The sequence below is a fragment of the Sphaeramia orbicularis genome, unplaced genomic scaffold (genome assembly GCF_902148855.1).
Source record: "Sphaeramia orbicularis unplaced genomic scaffold, fSphaOr1.1, whole genome shotgun sequence".
Classification (NCBI taxonomy): Eukaryota; Metazoa; Chordata; class Actinopteri; order Kurtiformes; family Apogonidae; genus Sphaeramia; species Sphaeramia orbicularis.
Window position 1 is genome coordinate 171,816 of NW_021941623.1, and position 15,059 is coordinate 186,874.

Below are 15,059 nucleotides of genomic sequence, written 5' to 3' on the forward strand. Positions count from 1 at the left end.
CTGACAAACTGATCCACATCTACACCTTCAAAACCACATTCACTGAACCACTGTTTGGAGGATTTAGACTGTGGTCACCAGGATCCACAGTGTGTGTGTGTGTGGTGTGTAGTTGTGGAATGTGTTTGTGTAGCTTATGACACTGTCGACCATCACATCCTTCTGCAACGTTTGGAACAATCAACTGGTTTCAAAGGATCAGCATTACTGTGGTTCAAATCCAATCTAACGGATCCTTCTCACTTTGTTCACATTAATAATGAATCCTCTCAGTGCACCACAGTTAGTTATGGAGTACCTCAAGGCTCGGTTCTTGGACCACTACTGTTTATCCTGTACATGCTTCCTATAGGAAACTGAATAAGAAAACATTCCATCAACTTTCATCGCTACGCTGATGATACCCAGTTATATTTATCCATTAAACCTGATGAAGCCAGTCACCTAATTAAACTACAGCAGTGCATTAAAGAGATTACAGATTACAGATTTCTTTATTGTCATTTCACAGCACAGTGTACATACAGCACAGAGTACATCAAACAAGATTTCGATCGATGATTAGGGACATCGGGCCGCTGCAACTGGTGCGCCACCATTGAACCGTTGTCTTCGAAATTTGCAGTGAAGAACAAGATAATGCAAAGCACAAATATAAGACATACAGTTTTCACCCAGTACACGAGGACACATGCTGGAGTTTTTTCATGGATTTGAAGGGAATTTGGGGGATGGGGTGAAAAAAATGAAAAGGGAGACAGCAGACGTGATTTGGGGTTTGGGGCAAGGAAGGTGCATGTGTGTTATGTAACTGTGGAATGTGTGTGCAAGATAAGAGACACCAGTGGATAAACAACAACTGTCTGCTGTTGAACTGAAACTAAACTGAAGTCACTGTGTTTGGACCCAAAACTGTTAGGAGTTAAACAGGTGTCCAAAAGCAGCTGGACTGATGTAGAAAAAAAAAAGAGCTCAAACTAATGGGACCAAATTCAAATCCTAGTATTTGTTCAGTGTGTTCCAGTTCACAGTTGATGTTCAACATCCTAAATCTGTTATTGATGTCCATTCTAGTGCCTTATTTAGTCCAAACCTGTCTTCAGTTCCTCTCTTTGTCTTTTTCTGTTCTTCCACCTGTTTTGACGCTAAAACACACAGTAAAACAAAAGCACTGAAGAAAAGGAACACAAGCACAAACTGACAGCAGCTTTAATGAACCTGAAACAGACGACGATTCACAGCAGAACCTTTACCTGCAGTCAGTACTCTGGGGTTAAAGGGTTCACATGTGAACCTTTACCTGCAGTCAGGACTCTGGGGTTAAAGGGTTCACATGTGAACCTTTACCTGCAGACGCTGGATTCTGGGAAATTAGGAGATTTTTACACCTGTTTTTAAATTAACACATTATTCTGGTAATACTTTGGCTTTATTGTTGGAATATGACGACTTCAATCGCATAAGCAAATGACAGTTTTTTTAAATTATGAGGTTTTTTTTTATGACTACGACTTTATTCTCATAAAATTACAGGTTTATATCGATATTTTATGGCTTTATTCTCATAGTGACCAGTGTTTTTCTTTTCTTCTGTGGTCCTAATACTCCGTCGTAGCTTTATTCTCCAGTTCTCCCGTATTTGTAAAACTAGGTTGGCCTCAGTTTCAGTTAGTTTACTAATCATGTAGGAGCACAAGGTTCACAATCACAAAATGAAGACAAAAACCATGAAAGATCTGATCATGAAACTGTAACGTTAGCCAAAACAATACATCATTTAAGGTCTGATTGGACCCAAAAATACAGCATCAATGAATGTTAGCTGACACCAAACAGGATCCACAGATCTAGGTTTGGTTTCCTGGATTTGTGGATCCATCTCCTTCTCTTTTCTTTGTCTTTCGGTGTCTGTAAAACGATAGCTCCCACTGCTTTAAGAACTGAAAATACAATCAACCAACAACAGTTCTGCCCCATTTTTATTAAATATTGTTCTTCAGTTTAGACAGTATTGAAGCCAACACTGTCACTCATCTCCCTCTCTCTGCCACTCAGTGGGCGGAGCCGTCACGTGCATACCCTTGATAGCACAGTTTAACAGTAATCAGTGCATCGACATGTTTGAACGCAGTGACACAAGTAAGAACTTTTTATGACTTTTCAGATGTAACCTTCCCAACAGTGCAGCCACAGTAACAGTGACTGAAGGACCTGGTCCGGCCCCTGGCAGGACTCCCAAACACACGGCTCAGCCCTGGTTTGAAGGGACACCTCGTCAAGCCCTGCCCATGGGATCTGGTCACCCTAGTTGAAAACCTTTGGAGGTCTTTACGGTACGATAAAGCCCTTTCTACTTCGGACATGTTTCCTCAAATGCCACTTTGAAGAAACCTTACAGATTTTTTCATTAAATCTACAAACACTGGAACCTCAAAGGGTCACTAGCAGCTTTGTTTGGGATTGGTAGAAAGTGAGCATTAGATGGAACAAGAGCTTTCCAAACGTCACATAAGTATATCTACGATCAGAACAGTTCCAGTTACCACTCATGGAATACTTGTTTTATTGTGTGCGTTGTGGGTTGAAAGGCCACTCTGGCTCTTGAGGATCATATATTTGCGTCTGATGATGCGCCTGTTTTGAGGCCAACCCGGGCTCATGGCCTGTGGTCGGTCTGAGCGCTGCCGGTTCATCCTGGTTGCTTGTCGTTGCTTGGCAGAAAGCTCAGGGAACTGCTGAGTGTACAGACGGTCTGTGTACTGAAGCTCTGGTGTTACCAGTCTCTGACATCGAGTCTTGGTGTCTTCATCTATGTCTGTGTTGAGGTTGTAGCCCTGAATGATCGCTGCTCCATACTGGAAAGGTTTTAACCCCGTGTCCTTTATCTTGGACGGGTCAACCGCCCCACCGTCTTTGAGGCAGGTGTTTGCTAGCTTGGTCTGTAGTTCTCTCAACTCAGTCACATCCTTCTTCATCTGCTCACGCCCAATCAGTGTGTCAACTTTGTGCCAGAAGGTGGAGTTAAAGTGCAGGTATATCCTCCAATCTAAGGCGTTCCACCTCTTGATCATCTCTGCAGTTTCTGGTGAAAGTTGGCGACGAGTTTGCTCACTGCGACTGTTGAGCTTAAAGGACACGATGTCTTCCAGAGACCAGCAGAGGGCGCGTCTGAGCAAGATCATAGACTCGTCAAAGTATTCTGAAATAAGAATGAGATGGAAGTCTCGTTCGATGGTGCCAATGGCCCTGCTCACTCTTTCCTCCAGGTCTTCGGAGTCAGCCGTGACGTCGTTGTTGAAACCGAAATCAAAAGCCAAGATGTTGTGAGCGTAGTGGTTGTTGGGGACCGAGGAGTTGTAGTGAGTCCAGCAGTCGTTTAGGAAGTCGTTCAAGCTGGGGGTCTTTTGGAAGGCAGGAATGCTCTTATAGTAGATGAAGATGGACTCCATCATGGCCACAGGATTCCTCAGGATGGAAAAGTAGAAGGAATCCCCAGGCATCACCTTCTCCACCTGGAACACAACACAACAACAAGGAGTTACAAGTCATTGTCCTTATATGAGTTAACGACCAAACCCAGACACAAACGGACTAAAGTCTGTGGACCTGCTGAGTCCAGGTGTTTCTGTTCTAACAGGGGTTCCCAGTGTTCCCAGTGTCATCTGTACACCTGACATATAGACAGACTGTGGAACGTTTGTTCTTCGACACCATGTTTATGACGTTCTAAACCAAAACAATACAGCGTACATGTGACATCATCACACATGTGCAACGGAGGCGGAGTCGATAAGTAGAATCGATAAGCAGGCAAATGATTCCATGGAACTGAGCTACTGGGAGTCGGTTCTCAAAAAGAACCGGTTCTCCATTCCCATCCCTAGCCCCTCCTACAGGGGGTGGGGTCACCAGTTCCAGACACTAAAGTATGACCTCTGACCCCGAACTGAATGTGTGCTTGTGTTCTAATGAAGCTCACCTCAGATTTTCTAAACCTCATGTGGTTGCACATGATGTGGAACTCCTGGACGCTGCGGCTGTTGATGCCCTCCACGAAGTGGGAGGTGAAAAAGAACGGGTAGAACAGCTGACTGTGTTTGTTCAGGGGGAGGGCGAAGGTGCGGTTCCGGCTCTCACCGTAGCGGTACAGGATGTTGAGGATGGTGCTGCTGGCCGTTTTGTGTGTCTTCAGGAAGACGATGTGAGACTGCGGCCGGCAGGTGTCCCCCTGGTGGACGCTGGGGGACCTGGATGGACTGGGGCTGTGGGGGGGCTGGGGTTCAGGTTCAGCAGGTGGATCTGTCCTGAAGGTAGAGTCCAGGTGGACGCTGGGGGACCTGGATGGACTGGGGCTGTGGGGGGGCTGGGGCTGGGGTTCAGGTTCAGCAGGTGGCTCTGTCCTGAAGGTAGAGTCCAGGTGGACTCTGGGGGACCTGGATGGACTGGGGCTGTGGGGGGGCTGGGGCTGGGGTTCAGGTTCAGCAGGTGGATCTGTCCTGAAGGTAGAGTCCAGGCTCAGCTGGTTCTGGTGTTGGGGCTCAAAGGCTGGAATGCTTCTGGTCTCCTGGGAGGAACCGGTGACTAGGTAGTCCGTTTGGTGTCCGTTGGACATGTGTCTGTTGTCCACGGTCTGGATGTGGACACGGGACGCCGTCTCTGTGTGCAGTGACCTGGGGTTCTGGACGCCCAACCCCCCCCACAGGTTCTGGACACCCAACCCCCCCCACAGGTTCTGCTGCTGGTTCACAGTGAAGCCCAGATGTGGAAGTCCTGGCACTTTATCAGTCCTGCAGCGAGAAAAAAAGTAGGATGGAATAGAAGGAATAGAACATACTGTTTATATAATATACTGTATATATGATATACTGTTTATGTAATATACTGTATATATGATATACTGTTTATATAATATACTGTATATATGATATACAGTATATATGATATACTATATATATAATATATTGTTTATATATATATATATATATATATATATATATGTGTGTGTGTGTGTTTGTGTATATATATATATATATATATATATATATATATATATATATATATATATATATATATAATATACTGTATATAGCTAGTTTTAGCTGTGCTTTAGCTAGGTTTTAATGGTGGGGGTGTGGGTCAGTTTTTAGTGGGGGGGGGTGGGTCACCTGTACCTGGCCTGGCGGGCGACAAAGGTTTGAAAGGCGATGCAGACCAGGAGCAGAATGAGGAGGATCCACAGAGAGTGACGCCTGGTACACAACACACGCCTGACACACCTGGAGAGGACACACACATGTACACACATATATATACACATATACATATACACATATATACACACACATATAAACACACACACACACTGAGCTTCAGAACCAATTATTGAAATGTATTGATATGATAAGTCCAGTGGGTCTCTAACTTTTTACAGTGGAGTAACCCCTGAAATAGACTTTTTACATGGGTTCCACCCCCACACTGCACCTGGGTTCCACCCCCACCCTGCTCATGGGTTCCACCCTGCTCATGGGCTCCGGTGGAAACTAAAGGCTGGTGTTTATGTTCTTCACGTGTTCGTTGGGTTCACGTCCGTATCCTATTGAAGGTCCTGATCCAAACCGTTACACCGTTAGCGTTAGCTTATGTCGGTCTAATGTTAGAAACGTCATGTTGTAATGTTCTGTTCACTTTACACCAGGGGTGAAACCAAATATGGGTTCTGCAGTATATTGCGATATTTCATTTCACAATACTGGATCGATATTAAAAAGTACTGTATGAATATTTTTAGGTATTTATTCAAATGCAGATATTGTGGAGGTTCATTTTTCTTTTTTGTTTCTATCTTAATATTATTTCACACTCTTTTATTCAATAATGTTGGTTCCTTTGTTTGGATTGAACTCAAATCCTGTTCTGATGTTAGTTGTGAACTAATAGAATCTGAACATTTGAACAGGATCTGAAACTGGAATGTCTGGAAAACAGAATTTCAGTTTGAACACAGTTTGAACATTTGCTGATAGAACATTAGATCCTGTTGGGATCAAATACAAATGTGTTTAGTTTTTGTGCAGATTTCTGCTGGAATTCAGTTCTTCCAGGAAATAATCATTTTAAAAAAGAAACAAACAATAGAATGTCCTTTTTAACAGTATCATGACACATGATATATCGTATTGTGATTCGTATCGTATCTCCAGGTTCTTGCTGATACACAGCCCTACTTTACACCTGTTTTTATTGGAGTTTCATATTTACGTTTTGTTTATGGTTGTTTTTTTTTGCCACTTATGGGCCCAGGAACCAAAACCCTTCATTTTCTACATGACAGTAAAAGTGTGTCCAACGTTCCCCACAGGCCGACGTCTGTTCTGTCCTCCAGGAATAACACACTGAGGCTGAAAGCACGACCTTCAGAGTATGTGTACGAGTGGAATGTAAAGGGTTAACCCTGGGGGGGGGGGGTCCACATGCAGAGCTGGGTCTGGGTCTCCTCTGCAGAATTCACAAACACACATAAACCCTGAGCCTTTGGGGGGGGGGGGGGGGTGAACATTCAGTTCACAGGCAAAAGCTCTGGTGGAGATTCCTGAAGTCAGCATGCGGGGGGGGGGGGGGCTTCAGGTGCCTTCCTGTCTTTGTCCAAGAATTCCAGGCATGTGTGTCTGAGTGGAGCCGGATCAAACACACCCTGGTCTGTCCTGGTCCCAGTGGGGTCACCCTGAGGCCAGGCCCAGCTGGACCAGGTCAAACACACCCTGGTCTGTCCTGGTCCCAGTGGGGTCACCCTGAGGCCAGGCCCAGCTGGACCAGGTCAAACACACCCTGGTCTGTCCTGGTCCCAGCGGGGTCACCCTGAGGCCAGGCCCAGCTGGACCAGGTCAAACACACCCTGGTCTGTCCTGGTCCCAGTGGGGTCACCCTGAGGCCAGGCCCAGCTGGACCAGGTCAAACACACCCTGGTCTGTCCTGGTCCCAGCGGGGTCACCCTGAGGCCAGGCCCAGCTGGACCAGGTCAAACACACCCTGGTCTGTCCTGGTCCCAGCGGGGTCACCCTGAGGCCAGGCCCAGCTGGACCAGGTCAAACACACCCTGGTCTGTCCTGGTCCCAGCGGGGTCACCCTGAGGCCAGGCCCAGCTGGACCAGGTCAAACACACCCTGGTCTGTCCTGGTCCCAGCGGGGTCACCCTGAGGCCAGGCCCAGCTGGACCAGGTCAAACACACCCTGGTCTGTCCTGGTCCCAGCGGGGTCACCCTGAGGCCAGGCCCAGCTGGACCAGGTCAAACACACCCTGGTCTGTCCTGGTCCCAGCGGGGTCACCCTGAGGCCAGGCCCAGCTGGACCAGGTCAGACACACCCTGGTCTGGGGGGGGGGTACTGCTCTGCCTTGGGGTTGGGGTTAGGCTCCCCCGCTGGTCCATTGTCCTTTCCAGGTATTAGACTGGACCCCCACTGGTACATACAGACTAAAAACGGACACTTGCCAGATTGGCTTTTATCCTCCATGTTGCAGACAGTGTTTGGGGGTGGAGCCTGCGGGCCCGTGTGACTTTTCAGGGGTCCATAGATAACGCCACCAGGCCCCGCCCACGGCGCCCGGCTCAGCGTTTCCCTTATCTGGTCCAATCAGCTGACTGTAACCTGAGTGCGGTGGGCGGGGTTTCAGCGGTCTGGACCTGCGATAGAATATCAGCGCTGATGTGACGGACGCCGGGCGGCCCACACAGATCTGACCCTGAGCCTGTGGAGGTTTGAAGGACGCCGTCTTTGTTTGGACGTCTTCCACCTTCACTGAGTCTAAACACAGACCGCCCACCGCTGGGTCAACAGTCATGTGACGGACGGACGTAACCCGACACCTCAGCCTGACACGTCTGCACAGGGTTCAGGTTTCACAGGAAACAGCCTTCAGTCCAATAATTAGACTGGAATGGAATGGAACGGTATATGCAGGACAAAACATTTCCACACTGTAAAAAAAAAATCTGTAATTTAACAGAATTTTCACTGTTTATTTTACAGATTTTTCCTGCATTTTTCAGATACAGGAAAATATCGATGAAATGACAAAAACAGACTGATTTTACATGTTACATGGAAAACAACACAAAAAACTGTAACTGTGAATAACCAGAAAATTTTCATTTTTTAAAAGAATTTTTTTCTTTTTTCATAGAAAAATACTGTTAAATGATGGAAAATGACCATCTCATAAAAATACAGTAATTTTCCATAGTTAAAATACAGTCTGTTTTGGTCATTTCACTGATATTTTCCTGTATCTTAAAAATACAGGAAAAATCTGTAAAATAAACAGAAAAGTCTGTTAAATTACAGATTTTTTTTTTTTTTTTTTTTTTTTGTTACAGTGTAGGAATCAGTCTAATTTGATCAGTGTTTGGTTGTTTCTCTCATTTAGTTCATTTTTGAGCAGGTTTTGTTGTAATTATTCTTTCATTTGTTCATATTTGTTGATGTTTTGGGTTTTTTTTCTGTTCTTTCCATTCACATGTATCAGATTTGTGTCCATTTTTGACGTTATTTATACGTTATTCTGTTATTATTTTACATCAATTAAATGAAAAATGTGAATAATCTGAACAAATATGAGTCATTTTAAACGTTGTCATATAAACCAGTGGAATAGTTCCAATATTCAGTCTGTTATTAAATGTATCTGAACGTTAGAATGAACATGTAGAAATGATAAACTGAGGCTGAATATATGTACAAATACACTGGTTTTACGGAATAAAGTTCAGGTTATTCATGTTATTCATATTTTTTCACAGGATAAATTTGTAACATTAAACATTTTCATATGTAATTTTACTCTAAATCTAGTAAAATAATAATATAATGACCTATAAATCATTGACAAATACAAACTTTTAACTAGTTTTACAGTGAAAAAAGTAAAATTACATATGAAAATGTTTAATGTTAAAAATTTATCCTGTGAAAAAATATGACTAACCTGAACAACCTGAACTTTAGTCAGTAAAACCAGTGTATTTGTACATATATTCAGCCGCAGTTTAGGATTTCTACATTAGATAGATAGATAGATAGATAGATAGATAGATAGATAGATAGATAGATAGATAGATAGATAGATAGATAGATAGATAGATAGATAGATAGATAGATAGATAGATAGATAGACCAAAAAATTGTCCACTATAAGAAAAAAAAGAGAACAGGCCAAAAAATTATCCACTATAAGAAGAAAAAGACAACAGCCCAAAAAATGTTCCACTAAAAGAAAAAAAAGAGAAAAGCACAAAAAATCGATCCACTATAAAAAAAAAAGAAAAAGAAAACAGGCCAAAAAATTATCCACGATAAGAAAAAGAGAACAGCCCAAAAAATAATCCACTATAAAAAAAAAGAAAAATTATCCACTACAAGAAAAAAAGAGAAAAGACCAAAAAATTATCCACTATAAGAAAAAAAGAGAACAGCCCAAAAAATTATCCACTATAAGAAAAAAAAGAGAACAGCCCCAAAAATTATCCACTATAAGAAGAAAAAAAAAGACAGAGAGAACAGGCCAAAAAATGTTCCACTATAAGAAAAAAAAGAGAACAGGCCAAAAAAAATGACCCAGTATGAAAAAAAAAAAAAAAAAAAGAAAAATAGAACAGCCCAAAAAATGTTCAATTATGTGAAGAAAAAAAAAAGAAAGGGCCAAAAAATGTTCCACTATAAGAAAAAAAAAAAAGAGAACAGCCCAAAAAATTATCCACTATAAGAAAAAACAAAACAAAAACATCATCCACCTTTTCATTAAGGGGGCGCTGTTTACCCAAAAGGTCTCTTGCTTTAAAATTAAGGCCACCGCTGCTGTGTTTTATTTCTTATAGTGGGTAATTTTCTGGGCTGCTGTCTTTTATTTCTTATAGTGGGTAATTTTCTGGGCTGTTGTCTTTTATTTCTTACAGTGGATAATTTTCTGGGCTGTTGTCTTTTATTTCTTATAGTGGATAATTTTCTGGGCTGTTGTCTTTTATTTCTTACAGTGGATAATTTTCTGGGCTGCTTTCTTTTATTTCTTATAGTGGATAATTTTCTGGGCTGCTTTCTTTTATTTCTTACAGTGGATAATTTTCTGGGCTGTTGTCTTTTATTTCTTACAGTGGATAATTTTCTGGGCTGTTGTCTTTTATTTCTTATAGTGGATAATTTTCTGGGCTGTTGTCTTTTATTTCTTACAGTGGATAATTTTCTGGGCTGCTTTCTTTTATTTCTTATAGTGGATAATTTTCTGGGCTGCTTTCTTTTATTTCTTACAGTGGATAATTTTCTGGGCTGCTTTCTTTTATTTCTTATAGTGGATAATTTTCTGGGCTGTTGTCTTTTATTTCGTACAGTGGATAATTTTTCTGGGCTGCTGTCTTTTATTTCTTACAGTGGATAATTTTCTGGGCTGCTTTCTTTTATTTCTTATAGTGGATAATTTTCTGGGCTGCTGTCTTTTATTTCTTACAGTGGATAATTTTCTGGGCTGTTGTCTTTTATTTCGTACAGTGGATAATTTTTCTGGGCTGCTGTCTTTTATTTCTTACAGTGGATAATTTTCTGGGCTGCTTTCTTTTATTTCTTATAGTGGATAATTTTCTGGGCTGCTGTCTTTTATTTCTTACAGTGGATAATTTTCTGGGCCACCGTAGTAAAGTAATACAATAAAACAAAAGCCCTCTAGTATGAACAGCATACAATAATTTTAATAATAATATTGGAACTGTTCCACTGGTTTATATGAAGATGTTTAAAACGACTCATATTTGTTCAGATTATTCACATTTTTCATTTAAATGATGTAAAATAATAACAGAATAATGTATAAATAATGTCAAAAACGGACACAAATCTGATATATGTGAACGGAAAGAACAGAAAAAAACCCAAAACATCCACAAATATGAACAAATGAAAGAATAATTACACAAAACCTGCTCAAAAATGAACCAAATGAGAAACAACCAAACACTGATCAAATTAGACTGATTTAAATGAAGACGTTTCAGAGTGATCATATTTGGTCACATTAGTCAGATGTTATTGTTAAAGGATAGTTAGGAAATGTCAATATTTCATGTTATTTGAGGTTGTTGTTTTTTTTTAACACTAAACCAAAGGTAAACCTGTGTGTTTGTGGTTCTTTATGCTTTTTTCTGGTTCTGATCCACTTTAGATCCTACTGGTCTAAATGTGGAACCTGAACCGAACTGACCTGGACTCACCTGGGTCATCAGACACTTCAGTGGGTTCTGACCCTGGTCCTGATCCTGACCCTGGTCCTGACCCTGGTCCAGATCCTGACCCTGGTCCTGACCCTGGTGTGTGTTCTGAGTACTGAGTCCACCTCTCGGTTCTGAGTCCGGTTCTACTTCCCGGTCCAAACATCTCGTCCCTTCAGAATCAGCTGGTCCTGTGTCCACGTTGTGCAGAAATGGACTAAAGTGAACCAGGACATTCTAAAACCACTTCAGTTTGTGTCCCCCAGTTCTGAGCTCCAAACTAAACATCTGCACACGCTCACACCTGGAAACCTGTAGTTCTAGGTCCTGAGTGGAGCTGCTTTCACATCAGGTACTTCTACGTCCAACAGGAGCCAATCAGGGGCCGGGCCTGGATCATGTGACATTCACTAAAAACAGATGTATGCTCAGAAAATCCATGGAGGGGTTTGAAGTGGACTCAGACATGTTTCCTTTGTGCCGTTGATGCCTCAGTACGGCATTTGGATCCTGGTCAGAGTCTGAAGTGGTTCTTCTGAGCAGGGCTGTCATGGAAATAGTTGAGTTTAAGTTTGTTCACAGTAGTTCAGTGTTCACATGTGTCCTTCTCAGACGGCCGAGGCTGTCCAGTCAGGTCTGAGGAGGTTCACAGATAAACCAGTGGATTTGAGTCAGTTCAGATTGGACTGGATGAGGCGTTTGGACCCAAAATGTGTCATTTGTGGATCAGTTTTCTTTTTCGTCCTTTCATTCTTTCAGACTACACTCAAAAAAATAATTAAGCCAAAAATGTTGACTTTATGTATTTTAATTACATGTAAATTTTCCATGTAATTTTATTACATAAGGTTAATGTAAAGAGTTAAATTTAATACAATGTTTTTTCTATCATATTGAGTCAATATGAATAAATTAAATGCCTTCAGTCAGATTTGCTTTAGTTAATGCAAACTTTTACATAAACTGTGTTTGACTGTGACACTCAGCCTTTTTATGTGATCTAGTAAATAAAGTTTACTTTACTTGTTTAGATTCACTTTATACTAAGCATATTCACATTATGTTTGACTTTTTCGGATAAATAAACTTTAAATTTCATATATTTCAGTTACATTGTACTTTAAAATATTACTTCATGTTTATTAGAGCCAAGAATCATTTTTTTGAGTGTAGATTCTGCTCAAGTGTCCAATATTGTCCTCCTCAGGTTCAAATGAGAACGTGGCTCATTTACAGACTCGTCACTGATTTGATAGAATCCTTTTATCTGTGAATGGAGACTTAATTTGGATGTAATTTTTGCATTTTAACCCTTTCATGTATGAATTATGAGAATTTTTCCTGAGTTTTTATTTTTCTTCAGGTATTTAAAAAAAAAAAAAAGTTTGAAAAAAAATGTATGAACTTGTTTTTCATGGAGTTTCAGCTGGACACCATGTGTTTAATATTTCAAGCAAAGAAACATATATTTACTGATATAGTGTGTGAAACCTATGAAATAAAAGCAAGCACTTTGGGTGTCTAGAAAAGCGCTATATAACTCCAATCCATTATTATTATTATTATTATTATTATTATTATTAATTTATATATTTTTTAAATGCTGCTAATCTGATGTTTTCTCACATTTTATCATACTCCAATACTAGTCATTACTCACTTCATGAAGATAACATAAAATAACGACTTTTGTTAAAAAAAAAAAAAAAAATTACATTAATTACAGTCTAATAACAAGCATTTGATTTCCACTCAAACCCGTCAGTGCAGATCAGGTTTATGAAGAGTTCCAGTACTGGTCTGAACTGCAGTGGATGGGATGGTGCAAGAGCGTCCACTGTGTCAGCTGATCTGGAACTAAAACAGCAAAACTCATGAATATACAAGAGAACAGCTGGAGAAGAACTGACCACTGGAGTGACCACTGCAGTGACCACTGGAGTGACCACTGCAGTGACCAGTATGCATGAAAGGGTTATCCACTTTTTTCTCATGTTTATTGTTTCTGTTCTAGACTCTGGTCCAGTGGTCAGTGTTGTCTGGTGTCAGGTTCAAATGAGAATGTGTCTCATTCATGGACTTTCATCTGAGTGGACTCAGAATGTTCACTCATCACTCCTCAGTCTTTAAGGTGGTTCATGCTGTTCCACATCATTTGTCTCCATTCCACAACTCATTCTCCTCCTTTGAGGACTGAAGTATGGATGAAAATGGTTGTTTTCCATGAAAACTGAGTGAACACAGTTTCCTCAGGTCCTCCAGGTGTCCCAACACCTTTATTCACCATTCCACCTTTAATGAAAAAGGACAGATGTGCTCATTTGAGCTGTCCACCTTAAATCCATGTGGATTGAAAACACTAGCAGAGGATGGTTTTGACTGTGTCATTTGTGACCTCAGTCTAAAATCCATGTAATCAGTGACTAGAACGTTCTTAGTTTGTTCAGAACTCTTTTCAGTCCAGCTGTGGTGGACCTAGAACTTCTGATGTGGATCATCAGTGACACCTGTAAAGGCTCCAGCTCCTCTGGTGGACATAGAACATGTGGACCAGGGAACACTTCCACACCTTGGAATCACAAAGTTCTAGGTCCGTTTGGAACTTCTTCTATCTGTAAGCCTGTGGAGGTTTAGAACATGAGAACCATCTGTTTAGGGTTCCTTCCACAGTCAACACTGTTCCACACAGAAGAGGAGTGAGAACTGCAGATAGCACAGATCAGACAGGTGACATTTACAAACTCTGTTTTCTACAGCTGAGGAACACTGGACACACAAGCAGCTGTCACTGAACACAGGCTGGGATCCGAACCCGCACCATCCGAACTCACCCGGTCCCGGAGCTGACGGGCTGCTCCCGAACCCATCTGCGCGAGGACGACCACAGCATCTCCACCGAACCCAGGACAGTCCGGTCCGGCTCCGGTCCGACAGTCGACGCGATCCGGTCTGAGTCCAACCACCGACTGACACCGATCTGTGTGTGTGTGTGTGTGTGTGTGTGTGTGTGTGTCTCTCTCTCTCTCTCTCTCTCTCTCTCTCTCTCTCAGAGGCGGAGTTCCACTTTTACTTCGGGACCAGCTGGTGTCAAACATAAGGCCCGCGGTCCAAAACCGGCCCCCAAAGGGTCCGGTCCGGTCCAAATGCAGAGATGACGGTGCAGACCTTCTCAGTCCAGGTGGTCCAGGTCCTGTTAGTCCAGGTGGTCCAGGTCCTGTTAGTCCGGGTGGTCCAGGTCCTGTTAGTCCAGGTGGTCCAGGTCCTGTTAGTCCAGGTTCCACAAACAGACCAAAAGGATCCAGTCAAATAAGACCAGAAGAACCACAAATACTGACAAATACACATGTTCTTCTAGAAAGAAATATGTGGGAAAATAAATAAATAAATAAGTGGAGAAAAAAAGAACAGGCCAGAAAATGATCCACTATAAGAAAAAAAAAGAAAAAGAAAACAGGCCAAAAAATTATGCACTATAAGAAAAAAAAAAAAAAAAGCGAGAACAGCTCAAAAAAATTATCCACTATAAAAAAAATAAAAAAGACAACAGGCTAAAAAATGATCCACTAAGAAAGAAAAGAACAGGAGATGAGTGGACAGACGGTGGTGCGTTCAGGTGTTTCAGTGGGACGGTGGTGCGTTCAGTGGACGGTGGTTCAGGTTTCAGTGGGACGGTGGTGCGTTCAGGTGTCTCAGTGGGACAGTGGTGCGTTCAGGTGTTTCAGTGGGACGGTGGTGCGTTCAGGTGTTTCAGTGGGACGGTGGTGCGTTCAGGTGTTTCAGTGGGACGGTGGTGCGTTCAGGTGTCTCAGT

The 15,059-nt window shown here is 42.0% G+C and overlaps 1 protein-coding gene across 1 annotated transcript; it reads right to left on the reverse strand.

The window, feature by feature from the left end:
- Positions 1–2,539: 2,539 nt before the first annotated feature.
- gal3st2 (galactose-3-O-sulfotransferase 2) lies at positions 2,540–14,202 on the reverse strand. The gene is made up of 4 exons (XM_030130381.1): positions 14,081–14,202; positions 5,172–5,276; positions 3,980–4,787; positions 2,540–3,512 (listed from the first exon to the last, which is right to left on the reverse strand). Exons 1-4 carry the CDS (start codon positions 14,137–14,139, stop codon positions 2,547–2,549), a joined length of 1,938 nt encoding a protein of 645 aa, XP_029986241.1. The 5' UTR covers positions 14,140–14,202; the 3' UTR covers positions 2,540–2,546.
- Between the last annotated feature and the right edge of the window lie 857 nt (positions 14,203–15,059).

Excerpts from the sequence above, each read along its gene's own strand:
- gal3st2 (XM_030130381.1), bottom strand. The coding sequence starts at position 14,139 with ATGCTGTGGTCGTCCTCGCGCAGATGGGTTCGGGAGCAGCCCGTCAGC. Across the intron at positions 5,277-14,080 it reads CCCGTCAGCTCCGGGACCGG|GTGTGTCAGGCGTGTGTTGT; the intron begins GTGAGTTCGGAT and ends TGTCCTCTCCAG. Across the intron at positions 4,788-5,171 it reads TTTGTCGCCCGCCAGGCCAG|GACTGATAAAGTGCCAGGAC; the intron begins GTACAGGTGACC and ends TTCTCGCTGCAG.